The 16,244-nt window shown below is 38.7% G+C and overlaps 1 protein-coding gene across 4 annotated transcripts in view; it reads right to left on the minus strand.

Annotated features, from left to right (window-relative positions):
• The window catches only part of CCNH (cyclin H), a 30,139-nt gene extending 17,046 nt beyond the window's left edge, over window positions 1-13,093 (minus strand). For all 4 annotated transcript variants that reach the window (XM_037529461.2, XM_037529459.2, XM_037529460.2 and 1 more), the window contains exons 1-5: window positions 12,833-13,093; window positions 10,769-10,891; window positions 7,489-7,562; window positions 5,782-5,992; window positions 2,834-2,997 (exon numbers count right to left, since the gene is read on the minus strand). In XM_037529461.2, coding sequence (XP_037385358.1) covers window positions 2,834-2,997; window positions 5,782-5,992; window positions 7,489-7,562; window positions 10,769-10,891; window positions 12,833-12,949 — 689 coding nt within the window. In that variant the 5' untranslated portion in view covers window positions 12,950-13,093. The remainder of the gene's footprint in view (window positions 1-2,833; window positions 2,998-5,781; window positions 5,993-7,488; window positions 7,563-10,768; window positions 10,892-12,832) is intronic.
• Between the last annotated feature and the right edge of the window lie 3,151 nt (window positions 13,094-16,244).

Genomic DNA, 16,244 nt, shown 5'->3' on the forward strand with positions numbered 1-16,244 from the left:
CCCGGTTCGTGTATAAATAAATCTTAAAAAAAAAAAAAAAAAAACTTACCCAGATTATTTAAATTACAAAATTTTGATAACTTAGATGATAGTACATCTTTATTATGGGACTTAATTTTAGATATGGATCAATAGCCACCTTAATACAAAATGTTTCTTCCTTAAAATGCCTTACATTTTTGAGATCTTTATTTCTACTTATCCCCCCCCCCCTTTTTTTTTTTTGGTGGGACCCTCACCGGCGGCCGGGGAACAAACCGGTGCCGCAGAGGCTGCAGGCAGCCTTGCAGCCCTCGCAGCCCAGCGCTTAACCACTGCGCCACCAGGGGAGGCCCCCCTCATATTTTTTTTAAAGATTTTATTTATTCATATAAGAGCTGGGGTAAGGCCAGAGGTGTGGGGGGGGGTGAGAGGACTCACCAGAGAGAGTGGGGAACAGAACAGGCAGATTGACTGAAACACTGCTGAGGGGAGCAGTGGGCGAGTCAGGAGAGGTCTGCTGTGCAATGTGGGTATCTTCCTGGCCGGGGATCGAACTCGTGCTGCAGTGGCTGTGGATAGCTTCATAGGTTGCATCTTAACCCCTTGCACCACCAGGGAGGCCCTCCCCCTCATTTCTTAAGCATGAAAGTGTCACTTTGGTTCTCGAAGCCAACTAACTGACCAGATGCTTTATCTCTGTGAAATGCTTTTTTTTAAAAAAGCTGGTAACTCTTCATCTCGATCCTGAATTAGAAATTTAATCTTTAAAAAAAAAAAAAAATCCACAAGCAAGAATAAGAAATCAAACTAGGAAATGAAAAAGCTCTAAATCCAATGGAAAAAAAGAAGAACACCAGAATTAACAACAGAACAACCTATAAGCAGGACTCTAAAGCAGCATTCATAATATAACAACACAAAGGCTTTCCCTTTTTGAAAACAGCAATAATTCTAAAGATTAATGTTCATACACCCCAAAAGTTTGCAAAGTAAATCACAAGTAAAATGGCTGCAAACAATTTGTCAAAAGGAAAAAAATGCCCAAATGTCTATAAAAGTATAACAAATTGGCAATGAGCTCAAGATACCACAATTCCAATTTTACTTATCTGAAAATATAACTAAACTTCTAAGATGAAATAAACTCTTATTTAGACTTTAGGATGCTTTATCCCTCTCTTTATCTACATAAGAAAATCTTACTGGAAAATTTGCATCTATACTGTATAAAATATAATACTTACACAGATTAATCAACCATTTAGTTATCAGAATTATGAGAAAGGCTTTCTTCCCTTATGGAAGTGCTACATCTAAACTCCACAGATGATAACTATTTGCCTGGCTATCCTTCCCAACAAGAGCCAACATTTATAGCTTATTCATTGTTATACTCTTGAAAGTATATTATAGTTCATGGTGCATAGAAGGTACTCAATAAAGGTTTGCTTAGTAGATAAATGGTGGCATAAATCACTTTGGAATATATATACAGTTTGGGGCCTCCCCGGTGGCGCAGCGGTTAAGCGCTGGGTTGCGAAGCTGCCCACAGCCTCTGCGGCGCCGGTTCAATCCCCGGCTGCTCCCCGGCCACCGGAGAAGGGTCCCACATGGCGTGCAGACCTCTCCTGCCGCCCGCTGCTCCCCTCAGCAGTGTACTTCGGTCCTTCTGCCTGCTCTGCTCCCTGCTCTGGCTTTGGTGAATTCTCTCACCCTCCCACGCTTCTGACTGTACCCAGTGCTTGTATAAATAAATAAATCATCTTTTAAAAAATACAAAAGAAAAAAATAAAAGAACTAGCCCTTTAAAAATAAATAAATAAATATATAGTTTGTAAGCTGTGATAATGAAGAACCATAACATAGAAGACAAGCTCACCATCCCTTATCTTAAGTTTGCCCTAAAATGGACACTCATTCATGTCTTAGGCTGCCTGATGTGTATACCATGCAATGTGAAATATTCCAAAGATGTTGGGTTAGTATCCTGTAATTAGTAGAATTCATATTTCTGCAAGGGAACAAATATTCTTATTAAGCTGAGTATTGACTAAGTCACCTGTAATTGTTTGCTGCCACTTTATAAATGGACTTTAAAATTATGGGTGAGGGATTACAAACAAGTACAACAATTGAGGTTTAAAAAGTTTTGTAATGTTTCTTCTTCAGCTATTTCTAGAAATGAAATCAAGTTGAACCTCAAAGATCATACAGAAATTAAATGTAAAAATTTTAAAAATCTAATTTGCTGCTAGCCTAAGCCTGAGTTAGTGATAAATTAACATTATAATACAGGTATTTAATTTATGTGCATATATTATTTTAAGAATCAGTGAATTTACCTCACATAGGATGCTTATCAGAGTCTGGCTCTCAATGTACATTTATATATTAACTATTACTACTTACAGCTCAATTGCAATTCATTTGGATATTCCCACAAGAATTCAGTCAATAAATCTTTACTGAATTCCATGTAACTTACTGAATTACACCTCCACGGACAAAACAAAGCAGACATATTTGCTACACTTACATTGCTAACCGGTTCATAAAACTTAAATTTGCCATATGCTGATAGCTATGTCAGCCTTTTGAGGATACTTAGTGATTTACTTTTGCTTCAGTCATAAATGGATCCTGCCTAAATCAAATTATCTTCTTTAATTTTTAGAATATTCTATAGAATTTGCCTTAATTCTTTCCTTAGCTGCCCTTACCAGCCCTCCCAACTACCAGAGAAATAAAGGATTGTAGTCATAATCTTAAAAGTGAATCTTAAAAACTCAGACTTACAGGACGGAATACTTGAATAATGGCATCTGATTCAAGTTAAAACAGAAATTCATACCTTTCCATACTAATTCCTGCTCTGGATGCACTAGATAAAATGGCAGTCAGGGCAATTTGAGAAGGTGTGTATAGAAGGTAAGCATCTGTCAATGAAACTCTATTGAGAAAATCATCAGCCGTTTTCCTCAAAATCTCTGGATTCTCCAACATGGGACAGCGAGTCTAAAAAGAAAGTTTGCAAAATGTTATCTATCACTTCTGAGTGTTTAATGTAGTAGTAACAGTTAAAAAAATTTACATTAACCACAATGTGGTTAATACAGGATGCTTTTCTTAAACAATAACTTCTTTTCTACACCCCATCAACAACAAATAATCTGTCCATGCAAGATCATTTTGTACTCAGCATTAAGAAAGTACCAAATATGCAGTCACTAAATTATGCATGTTTTAGGAATCTGTTGTTTGTTCAGGGGCTTTCAAACTTTTAAAATACATTCCATAATAAGAAATACATGCTTTAATATTCTTTGAAAGGGCCTCCCTGGCTGCACAGCAGGTTGAGCGCCACACTGTGAAGCTGTGCGCAGCCTCTGCAGCATGGGTTGGATTTGCGGCCCGCCACAGAGAAACCCCTATGGCACGGCAGACCTCTCCTGCCTTGCCCACTGCTCCCCTTAGCAGTGTCTTTGGTCCATCTGCCTGTTCTGCTCCCCACTCTGTCTCTCATGAATTCTCTCACCCTCCTGTATCTCTGACCTATACCCCAATTCTTGTATAAATAAATCTTTAAATTATATATATTTAAAGATATATATATAAAGATATATATATATTTAAAGATATATATATCTATATATATATAAAGATATAGATATATATAGATATATATTTGAGGTACTCAGCACAGTACTTGACACTGTTCTAATATTAATTCCTCTTGATCTCTTTTCAGCTGAGGAGGAAGAGAGGCTCTTAGAGATCTGATTGTGTATAAAGTACACCAAAAAAATACTTTATTCCCAGGTAAATGCTTCCAGGTGATTCAGATCTCAGGCCACATTTAGGAAACACATTTTGATTTGAAACTCCTACATAAAGTTTACTTTTGGGATGAAGTAAATAGAACAAATCTGGGTTTGATTATGAAATAATTTTTAGGCTATGCCCAGACTTTTTAGGCTAGAAGTATGTAAGATTCCACATTTCCTGACAATTTCTTATCCTTTGATATGAACCCTAAAGCCTCTGTTCTCAAAATTTCAGAGATCCACATTCAAGTCTCAAAATAGTAAGTCATCTTTCCTTTAATGATGAAACAAAATATGCAGTCAATTTTACAGTACACCAAGGTCTTCCATTATCCCAAATTGTCTGATCTCTGATATGACAAATTCAAGCATTCCATTCTGACTACAGTATTCCTTTTCCAAATAAACTTGTTCAATTACTTCAGAGTTGTTCTTTGACTTCCTCCTCAGAATCTTTGGTCCCTTATCCCTCCACTGGCTGCTACCCACCCAATTCTTCTAGTCCACCTTTCCTTCCTGAATTCCCTGATGGCTATACTGCCAACACATTTCTGGCAAAATTTCAACAGTGGTTGAATTCCACTTTAAATTTTCATGGGACAATGATATCCAAGTCTATACCTGCAGTCTAGCTCTCTTCTCTGTCTTCCAGGCATAAAACTACCCATCCACCCGGATGTCTTGTAGGAAATTCATATGTTCCAAATCAAATTCATCAACCCACTACCCCTTCACCATCAACAAATTTCTCTTGTGCCAGGGCTTCCTCTACCTACAGCACCCTTCATCTATCTATTGCTCACACCAGCAGTCAGTGGGACCCCTGCATTTTAACTAGTATTTCTGTATCCATCTAATCTATTCTCTACCTTATGCCTGGCACACACCACTGTCCAATATCTGATGCAGACTGATGCACGAGAACTTGCCAACAAGATCTTAAGCTACAAAACTAATTATGTCACCCCCCAGACCAACCTTTCACTGGCTTCCCATTGCTATATTCAAAATATTGAATATCACTTTTATAGTCTAGACTCTGGCTTCTACTCAGGCAGCACTTTGTGGCAGTGTGCACCCTCTATCTCTAAGCTGTGTTTAGATTCTTTAGTGCACCAACGGTTTCTTGAATCTAGGTCTTTCACAAGAGAAACCTCCCTGACTAGGATACTTTTCCACCTAATTCCTACTCCTGCACTGAATTTTGCTTTAAATGACACTTTCTCAGAACTATCTCCCCTGCCATTTAAACCATATCCTTCTAAAACAGCCTGTATTTTCCCTCTGTATTATTTAGCACACTGAATATATAATGACTATCTTTCCCAAAGCCTATGAAAGCTGAGGTCTTGTTCCTGGTTATATCCTTTACATACAGAAGGTACCAGAATTTCAATTCGGCTGTGCTGAATGAACTTAGCTTTTGACTTCTATTTGACTTTACTCGAGGTATGCAAGTCCTTTTTCAGAGCCAAAACAAAACTATGTTGCTTTTGTCAATATGTATTCATTTATATATTTGATGCCTACATATTGATTCAAGTTTACAATGCACTAAATATAGAATTCATTAACTACCTAGTTTAAAATGAAGGTTTTTTTTTTTTTTTTTGGCTCTTAAAATTAGATCCATAACAGTATAATTCAGAATTAGAAGAGTTTTCTTAAGTTTGTATAAATATTAGTCTAAACTCACAATGATTTTCGTTATGGTTCCCAGGCCAGTATTTGCACAGCTACTAAATCAGAAGCTCTGGAACTGCAGCCCAACAGTCTGAATTAACAAGTAAGCCCTCCAAGTGATTTTGATACAGAGAGAACTTTGAGAGATCCAGGGCAAACTCACTTATAGTTGAGCCCACTATGTATCATTTAGGATAATACCAAGATATAATAAAAACTTTGGATTCTTTTGGTTAAAGAACAGTAGCAAAGGAGTACATTCTACTAGTTAATTTTTTATCAACAAGATTACCTTTATATCAATGAGAAAGCCCTCAAATGGTCTATATGGGTTGTGTACAATAAGATGAAAATTAAGTTGCTGTATAAGAAGTAGTTCATATTCCAAAATCTGTTCCAGAGCCTTCTCCTGTCCATGAGGACTCTCCCGTAGATTTCCAACAAATTGTGGACTAGATACATTGAATTCATCTACTTTGCATGCCAAAAATGCACACGTGAGCCTAGAGGAAAAAGAAAGGGTAGACTGGAGTGGGGTGGGGTGGAATAAGCATTTACCTTAAGAAATATTGTAGTGGCAGGTAGAGCATGGAGCAGGATCTCTATGACCCTATACAGACGGGTAAAGGAGAGTCCTGGAGACCTCGGTGGCTTTTTAGGCTTTTATTGAGTTTACCAGGTACGCAGCAGGCAGGGGTGCTGGGGGCCAGGAGGCTGGCAGGCCTCCTAGCCCCTCACCATTCTTCACTCTTCCTGGGCTCTCTGGCATTCTTTTGTGTTCTCGTTCTCTCACTAGTTCTCCTACTGGTGGTGTTCTCCTCTGGAGTCCCCGTGACGCTGCCCTTATATATAGGCCCCGTCTCAGTCTAGGTGTATCCACTTACGTATGCCCATACCTTACTCAAGGTGCCCGCCATCAGGACCACAGGGATCCATCATCAATCCTAATGGCGGGAGGGCAGAAAAGACTGACACTTGTTTACCCTACAAATATCTCTGCATTTTTTCTAAAAGTGCATTTTAAAATTGCCTAATATTCATGACTATGATAGACACTCTAGGAAATTTTAATAAAGAAAAGTTGCTCTTCAAACTTTGTATCTGTTAGACCATAAAATTAGTTTGAACAATATTGAGACAGCATACAACAATTACTGATTTAATGGCAATTTTATATAGTTTAACCTGACTATCTAGAAAAACAAAATAACAGAGGAAGAAGAGTACTTTGTATCATGAAATGTAAATGGCAGAAAAATGAAAAACAGTAGTACACACACAAGTACCACATGTGCATGGGAATAGATTAAAGGAACCCTATGTAAGGCTCTCAGTGGAAGTAGTGTTTGAAGAGGGGAGCATTACAACAGAAACAAATCTATGTTCTGTTTACTACATAAATTTCGCAGTGACAAACTAGTAATAAAGTTACCACAAATGCCAAGATTGCAATATTGGAAGTAATAAAAGCCTGCCCTAAACTGGTGGGAATGAGAAAGAGAAACAGGAATCACGTGATTGATAGCAAGCTCTTTGATGAACCTCATACTAATTTCATCTGTGTCTCTAATAAGCCTAGTACTTAGCAGGAGCAGAAACGCAACAGCTTAATGAATCAATTTTGTAAATAATGTAAAAGACCTTGTTCAACTGAAAGGTTGGAGCACCATAACCTGTAAAATGTCGAGAGGGAGAGGAATTACTATGAATAATTCTTAGAGCAACGGGGAAAGAAAGGTGTCACTAACTGAAAGGGATTTTAGGGAAGGTAGTTTGGAAAAAACAATTTGAATTTGAACAAGCTGAAGTTCAGATATCATCAGTAGGAGAGGGAAATTTTATTCTAGGTATATAAGGAGTAAGTACAATGAGGGATCTTAAAATTCAGAAAAGACTGCAAGCTAAATTACCATTTATTAGGAAGTCATTTCTTCACACACATACTCATCTAAATAATGTAAAAGTCTTTCTAAAATTAATAAGATAGATTTATACTCACATTATTATCCGAGGATGATATTCCATTACTGAGTTATTAAGATAAAAACGCTTGAAATACATACAGGCTGTGCCCTAAGAGAAAAAAACATATACCATCAGAATCTATTTGTACATACATGTTAAATTTTGTTTTAAAAAGTTATTTATCCAAATTGCCCATATAAAAATGCCAAAACCTGGGGTCTCCCTGGTGGCCCAGGGGGTAAGCCACAGCGCTATCACAGTGATGGTGGGCCAATGAGATGGCCTGAGTTAGATCCCCAGTCAGGGAGCTAACCCACATGGTGCAGACCTCTCCTGTCTCACCTGCTGTTCCCCTCAGCAGTGTATTTCAGAAGATATGCTTTTTCTGCCCCCCACTCTCTGGTGAATCCTCTCACCTGCTGCACCTCTGGCCTATACCCTAGTTCTTCCACACACAAATAAAATTTAAAAAAAAATAAAAATGCCAAAACCTATTAATTCTTTAATCAAATAAATTGTGATGATTACTACAAAAAAGCCACAAAAGACCCTTTATTGGACTGGGTTATGCTCCCTATGGTCAATGGCTTAAAAAAGTATATGTGTGTTTTAGAATTCAGAGTAACAAAAGTGGTCCAAATAAGAAAAATTCAAGGAGAAAACACAGATATTTATAGCTTAATGAATCAATTTTGTAAAAATACTGACAAAAGAACATGATTGGGCTAATAAGCCTTCTCCTCTAAATCCACTCCAGCTCTGTGATATAAACATGATCACTGCTGCCAAATGAAACAAACAGTACCTGCCATTTATTGAGAGAGTGTGCCATGCACAAAGCTATCATTCTTATTTTAGTTGATACAAAATACTGCAACTACTATGTCTTTTGCTGGAACCAATGAAATAACCATTTATATTATTTTTTTTTTAAAAAGAAAACGTCCTTTTCAATACTTCCGAACTTTTATCATTTTATGTGAAACAAAAACATCTCTTCCTCATGGATTGAGTTTCTTAAGTAAAAAGATCACTTAGACATATACCTCATGATACAATTCTTTTATCAGAAAACACCAGAACCAAAAATAAAATTTAAAAATAAGGAACAGACCCAAATCTGGAAATAGAAACTAATCAAGTATATCTACAACATTTCATGAATTTTTGATCTCTCACATGAAGGTCTGGTAAACGAGGAAAACAGCTTGAATACTTTTGGACTTAATATTTTATTTCAATGTTTCCAATTATATGAAGATTATATCCTATGGGACTATTATCTATTGAGTCTTAAGTAAAATTTACTCTGTAGAATTTTAAAACTAAAATAGACTTTGACTTAAGATAAACTTTCATATCTGATCTTCAGGAAGAACCTGAGATAACCAAAAACTATTTCTTACTCCTTTCCCATTTTTGTCTTTCAGCTTATATAAACAAGAACACACACAAGAGGTACAATTACAAGGGCAATATTTACAAATTCCTATAGCCAAAATGTTCTAATCACCTACTTCTCACCATTACCCCACTCCCACCACAATAAACACAACCACATAAATGGTACCCCCAGAACCATATATCTGAAACAACATAAGATAATATAATAAGACAAAACAATAAGGTATTATTTAACCAAGGATAAATCTTCAGTTTCTTTTTAAAGTTTAAAAATATCTATGTCACAAGTTTTAGCTGGGGCATGATTACAAATGAATGAATGCATTATTTCAAATGTGTGTGACAGAGTTGAAAAAGCACTGTTTTGGTCCCAGTTCTATCATTCATTTGATGAGGACCTGCCTAAAGGGAAATAATTTTATCTATTTCTCTAGGAAATGAGAATGCCCTAACATATCTAAATGAACCAAAATGTCAAGAATGAAATGAGAGTAAAAACACTTTTTAAGTGTAATATAAGAATTCATAATTTGAGGCATATATATAAGCTCTACAAAGAGCTTATATAACTCAACAAAACACACAACCCAGTCAAAAAATGAGCAGAAAAGCTAAAAAAGACACTTTTCAAAAGATGAAATGCAGGGCCTCCCCTGGTGGCGCAGCCGTTGCGCGCTGAGCGGCGAAGCTGCCCACAGCCTCTGCAGTGCCGGTTCTATCCCCGGCCACCGGCGAGGGTCCCACATGGTGCGCAGACCTCTCCTGCCACCGGCGAGGGTCCCACATGGCGCGCAGACCTCGCCTGCCACCCGCTGCTCCCCTCAGCAGTGTACTTTGGTCCTCTGCCTGTTCTGTTCCCCGCTCTGGTGAATTCTCTCACTCTCCTGCGCTTCTGACTGTACCCAGTGCGTGTATAAATAAATAAATCTTTAAAAAAAAAAAATGAAATGCGAATGGCCAATGGGTATATGAAAAAATGTTCAACATGACCTATAATCAGGGGAATGCAAATCAAAAGTAAAAGAGATACCACCTCACACTGGTGAGAATGGTCCAACAACAAACGCTGGCAAGGATGTGGAGAAAAAGTCACCCTCTTAAACTGCTGATGGGATTGCAAAGTGGTCCAATCACTACAGAAAGCTGTGTAGAGGATTCTCAGAACACTAAGAATGGATCTCCCATATGATCCAGCAATTTCACTCCTGGGAATATACCCAAAGGATACAAAAACACTAATCCAAAGGGAAACCTGCACTCCTATGTTTACTGCAGTACTATTTACAATAGTTAAGATATGGAAACAACCTAAATGCTGCAAAACACATGCATGTATCAAGAATAAGTGGTATATATACATAATGGAATATTACTTAGCAGTCATAAATGATTAACTCTTGCCACTTGTGGCAACATGGATGGAGCTAGGAGGGAATACACCAAGCAAGTAAGTCAGAGTGAAAAAGAAAAACATTGGACAGTGTCACTTGTAGGAGGAATATAGGAAAACTGAACCAAAGGTCAAAAAAAAAAAAAATGGACAAAACTTGCAGACAAACTGTAGATCTGACACATACACCAGGGTGAGGGGAAAGGAAAGAGGTTATAACAGAAGGGAAGAGCACCAGGGACTATGGCGATGGTTCATGGGTAACGTGGTGGTGGGAGATTTATGGGGACTACTTACCTGAGGAGAAAAAATCAAATGTACAAAAACAATGATGTAAGAAAATAAACAAAAATGTCATCAACAAAATCTATCTATTGATATATCTATCTATTCATACATACATATATGTATATAAAGATACGTTTTTGAGTAAAGTAGATAATTAAGTTATGAAATTAAAAGCTGTCCAGTTTCAGAAGGTAGCTAAAAGACATTATGTTTCATCACAAGCAAGACTTACCACAACAGACCTTGGCATTGCTGGCTTAAACACTGAACAGAATTCCAATAATCTTTTCTCATAGTATTTGCAAAGTGTCATTTCTTCATGAGGTTCAAGGAATACTGGATCATTTGAAAGAACCTTGAGATAAAAAATTATAGTATTTACTGATTTAAATAATCTTAAAATATTTTTCTTTGTCCAGATTAAAATTATAGGGAAATCTGACACATCTCATTTTCTTTTTAGTTTTATATTTTATAGAATTTTATAGAATTAGTATCCAAAATAACTTGAGAAAAATATTTAATGAACTAAAACTATACTGTCATTTATAATTTCTCAGAATGTCAGCTGGATATTTGCTTAAGTTATAAGCAGTCATGATGGACTGTGAGCATATGTTCAGTTTTCATGCCACTTAGAAATAAAAAAGATGATACACTGTCAATGGTTGGAAAGTCTTCAATAGCACTTTCTCAGTGGGTCATTAAATTGAGACCGTACAAATCAACAAGTGCCTCAAGGATAAATCTTACCCTTAAAACCTTAACTTTTTACCCATTTTTTAAAACCTACAACATGCACTAAATAGTTAATAAGTACTACAAGTTTACAGTAAACACTCATCAGGTGCTGTTACAGGTTTACTATGTTTAACTATGACTACCAAGTCCTAATTGCCAGTAGCTCAGAACGCAACCTTCTCTGGAAAAGGGATCTCTAAAGATGTAATTAGTTAAGATGAGGTCACAGTGGAGTGGGCTCCTAACCCAATATAACTCGTATCCCCATAAGAATACGTGCATATACAGAAACACAGGGAGAGCACTGTGTAAGAAGGCAGAGATTGGAGTTAGATTGCCACAAGAAAGGAACACCTGCGATTACCAGAAGCTGGAGGAGGAAAGGAAGTATCCTCCCCTGAAGCAGCAGAGAGCGCTGCTAGTCTAAACCTTACCTCAGAATTCTAACCTCCAAAACTATGAGCAATACAGTTATGTTTTAAGCCACCCAGTTGGTAGTAACCTTTCATGGCAGCTTATGAAACTAATAGAGGTGCTTATTTTATAGAGACAGTAGGACCCTGTGGTTAGAGCAGGAAGGCTGGGTCTAAATTCCTTGGTTTCAAATCCTAGCTCTAAACAATGTATTCTTAGTTATTCAATCTCTCTACACCTTGGTTTACTAAAGCAAGAATAATAACTATACCAACCTCAAGGAGGATAGCTGTGAGAAGTCCATGAGCTAACACTTGCTAAACGTTTGGAATAGTGCCTGCACACAACACAACATACACTTTGAGAAGCACCACAAGTGGTATGAAACAGACGTGAGTGAGTGAAAGATAAAAAGTACCTCAGTACCCATAGGTCTAAGACCCGGAGGACCTGCTGCAGAATAGGTGGTGTAGCTGGTGAGAAAAGATGAATGGAAAGGGGGAGCTGACCCACAGCTGGAAGGACCTGGCAGGCAGACCACAACCCAAACCATTTTTCAACTGGTTTTTACTACAGGTTTCCCGTGTCCCTGCCTTATCAATCCATTCACCACCAGTTTGCCAGAACGCGCCTTCCAGAACAGAATCCGACCGGGTTAATTTTCCATTTAAAATCCTTCCAGAAAGGGTAATACTCCTCACTTAGGCTTACAAATTCTCTGCCTACCAACCCGTCTTTGCACAGACCCTCCCTGCAACTTCTGACCTCCCACTTTGCATCGGTGGCACTGTCCGCCTGTAATGCCCCTTCCCCTCTTTCCTCACAACAGCTATCGGAAAAGCCGTCCCGAAATCCCCGCTGGGCAAGTGAATGGCTCCGGCCCGTGTTACTTTAGCACTCCGCAAAGTCTCTTCGCTGTTCCTGGTTACTGGTCTGCCTGCCATTCAAATACGGGGCTGGCGTCTGACCGGGTACCCACGGCACCTAGGAAGACGCTTGCCAATTTATTACACAGATAAACGCCTCCGCTCCGCGATGATACAGAGGCAGGTGAGCTGGAGGCCCGGGGAGGGGAGGAGCCCCGCAGCTGCTTAAGAGTGGAGAGGCCCGGGCAGGTGGGGGCAGGAACCATAGTCCTCACCTTCCCGTTCGCTACCGCTTTGCATTTGAATTTGTGGTTGGCGTCGGCTCGCATTCGTGCCAGCTGCTCCTCACTGGAGAAAGTCCAGTGCCGCTTCTGGCTACTGTTGTGGTACATCGTGAAGCCCGAGATCAGGCGCCGGGAGTTCGGAGAGGAAGAACCCTAACGCCGCAACACCGCGGCGCAAAGCAACCAAGCCGCCACCGGGATCCCCAGGAAGCCCAAGGCGACAGGCCGGCCGGCGCGGGCGAGCTGACGTCACCACCACGTGGTCATTCCGTCGCGCTTCCAGAGCCTACTGGGAGAAGAACGTCTCGCGCTGCCGGGTGGCCGCCGCCAGCCACGCAAGTGGGCGGAACCTATCCGACACGCTCCTCCTTTCTGGGAGGCTCCGCCCTAACCCCGCCTCTTCCCAAGGAAATTTAAAGGGGAAGCCACAGGTAGGGGGATGGAAATTGAGAGCAGGTTGGAGGCTCGCTTGGACTTTTCAAACGCGGTAATATCGAGTGGGGAAAGACCACGGCAGGGTGACAGCTTTTAAACGGGTGTTCAGAGTAGGCCGATCTCAGAAAGTGACATTTCAGCAAAGACTTGAGAGAGATGCAGAGGGAGGCTTAGCAGTCCTGTGGGGGCGAACGGTTCTGTCAGACTCCTGAAAACAGAGAAGGCTCCTGGCCCTTTAAAGGAACAGTGTGCCTGGAGCAATGCCAAAACTTTGGTCCTCGAAGAATGGCACATGGTTGGGTAACTGGAGGGTGTGTGTGTTTTGCTGTTCTGCCACCAATGTCTTTTCTTTTTCTGTGCTTTTTTCCTTCCCCGTGTGTTGGTTGATAATTTACCAATCCTAGCTCCCTGTTTCCATCTCTGAAGCCACAAAGTGTGGTAGTTGGGAGATTTTCTTGAGAATCTCATCTTCATTTTACCCCAAGGGAACCTTACTATAAATTGCCATTAATATTTAAGGGATTCACCATTTCTTTTTTACTAGCACTTTTAAAATTAAATTTGAGATGCAGAATTTATATTGATTCCCAAATCCTTTTGTTAGTTTTGGTATTTGTCTCATGTAAGTATACCTTATTCTTTTGTGCACATCAGGTGAGAAAGATGGATTTACCTACAGCAAATAGCTGTGGGGTTTTTTTTTTAAACAAAAATTAAAAACAGATAAAGATGAGACACAAAGAGTTTAAGTCTGAAAAGATCACACAGGTAAAAAGGGGTGGTAGAATATCTCTAACTCAACTTTCTATAAAAATGTACATTTTTTCTATGTTTAAGAAAGGGAGAGCTTTTTATTTTTTTATGTCATTTGGTAGAGGGTAGAGTTTGCGGATTTATTTGAATTCATCAAACTTACGCTGTCATTTATAACTACGTAGATCTAAACTCTCCCTTAACATATGTTAGTAATTTGAACTAGTAAACTGGGTGAGAAAAGAAAGGAACAAAAAAGGAGGAAAAAATGTGCTGAGGTTAAGACCATAACAAGTCATAAATCCACTGGATTTGAGAACCCTAAAAGATTGTGTAAAGGGGAGTGATTTAAAAGGGTAAATATAAAGGTACAAAAGATAGGCAGGGGAAAAATTATTTAGATGAATGAGCATTTGTATAAAATTTTAGAACTATGACATTTACATTTACTATGTCAATCCTTCTTATTTTGTTTTTCTGAAAGGCATTTGACAACTATAGTTTTATGTAAAGGAAAATAAAATTGGTCTTTGGGAGAGATGGCAGTATTTGATTTCCATGGGGATATGAATAAAATTGTTGCATGTCATAGTGCATTTAGAAAGACAAATATGAAAAATCTGATGTTGCTGGTATAACTATTTTTTTTAACCTTTCACAAATCCTAGACTGTGAAAATTAACATTGACCATATTTGGGGATGTAGAAGGTAATGTATCTAAATTAGCGTTCTAGAGAATAAAGGTGTTGCTGATGCCTTAAAATTAAGGTTTTTAGGGGCCTCCCTGGTGGTGCAAGGGGTTAAGATGCAACCTATGAAGTTAACTGCAGCCGCTGCAGCATGAGTTCAAGCCCTGGCCAGGGAGCTACCCACATGGTGCAGCAGACCTCTCCTGGCTTGCCCACTGCTCCCTTCAGCAGTGTGTTTTCGGTCCATTCTGTCTCTGGTGAGTCCTTTCGCCCTCCCCCCTGCACCTCTGGCCTGTACCCCAGTTCTTGTATGCATAAATAAATCTTTTTTTAAAAAATCAAGGTTTTTAAATGATTTCTTCCTGTTGAGTGAATAGGCTGGATGCTGCATTAGTCAATCTGCCTGAGTGGCATTACCCTGTTCAGTCTGTTGGGCACAGCTTATTTTTTGGGCTACTTCACAATGGAAGGCAGACTGTGGACCTAGAATTTAGTGACTTTACCTATTTCCATTTCCACTTCCACCTAAAAAGTAGCAATTTTTTCTCTCCATTCATTTGGTTTTATTTTACTTCATTGTATTTTTAAATTTTATTTCATGAGGCAATTCAAGCATAAAGATTTTTCTCTAGAAGTGTATGTCAACAATTATAAATTTATAGTCAATGTTTCTCCTCTCTCCACCCTGCCCTATTTAAATCACAATTTTCCTGGTACAAACAAAGATAAGCAAGAAACAAAACAAACAGGCAGAATCTATACTTCCTAGAAGAATAGAAAAATTCAAAACATAAAAACAAAGATATTGCTAGTTTCATTATGCATTACCCCCAAGCAAATGTTTATAGGAAAAATTATAGTGACTTTTAAAGTTCATACAATCTCTTATTGTGCTGCAGTGTTAAATTGTGTCACAGTATGTCTTCGTGAACAAATCCTAAGTCTTTTGACTGCAGGCATTCCCTCAAACCCAGTCTTGCCAATCAGAGATCAAGTGGTGCAGGGCAGATGTCATCTGTTGGCCACAAAATGCTCTAGATACTCACCACCTACTGTCAAATTTCCCATGAGAGTATTAGGATTCCTTGCTCTTTGCTTAAGGGTTATTTTTTCTTTTCTTTGGACTCTACTCTGGTGATCCTAATATTTAGGGAAAAATAAAGATCAGATTTCCTGAATGACCAATAAATGTGGGCAACTTGGGATAATTTTGCAGACTAATAAAACAATTTATTAAGTGACCTGATTTTTTTATACTTATTTCCCAAACACATTGGTAAACTCATATTCATATAGTTTCTGATTTGAGGACCACAGAGGAAAAAAGGGGCGAGATTAAACCACCTCTATCCTCCTACAAATAGACAATGTCTTTCTGGTCATGAAATTGTACACTTTTAGCACCTGACATGTGTTTCTGATATTGTAAATATAATTGTGTTTTATATTTACAATATTTACAAGCATCCCAGGCTGAGAAGGCTCATCAACAGTTCAGGCAGCTTGAAAGAGAAACTTGGAGCCC

Source organism: Talpa occidentalis, unplaced genomic scaffold (genome assembly GCF_014898055.3).
Source record: "Talpa occidentalis isolate TD23 unplaced genomic scaffold, MPIMG_talOcc4v2.1 talOcc4.6, whole genome shotgun sequence".
In the NCBI taxonomy this organism is placed as follows: domain Eukaryota; kingdom Metazoa; phylum Chordata; class Mammalia; order Eulipotyphla; family Talpidae; genus Talpa; species Talpa occidentalis.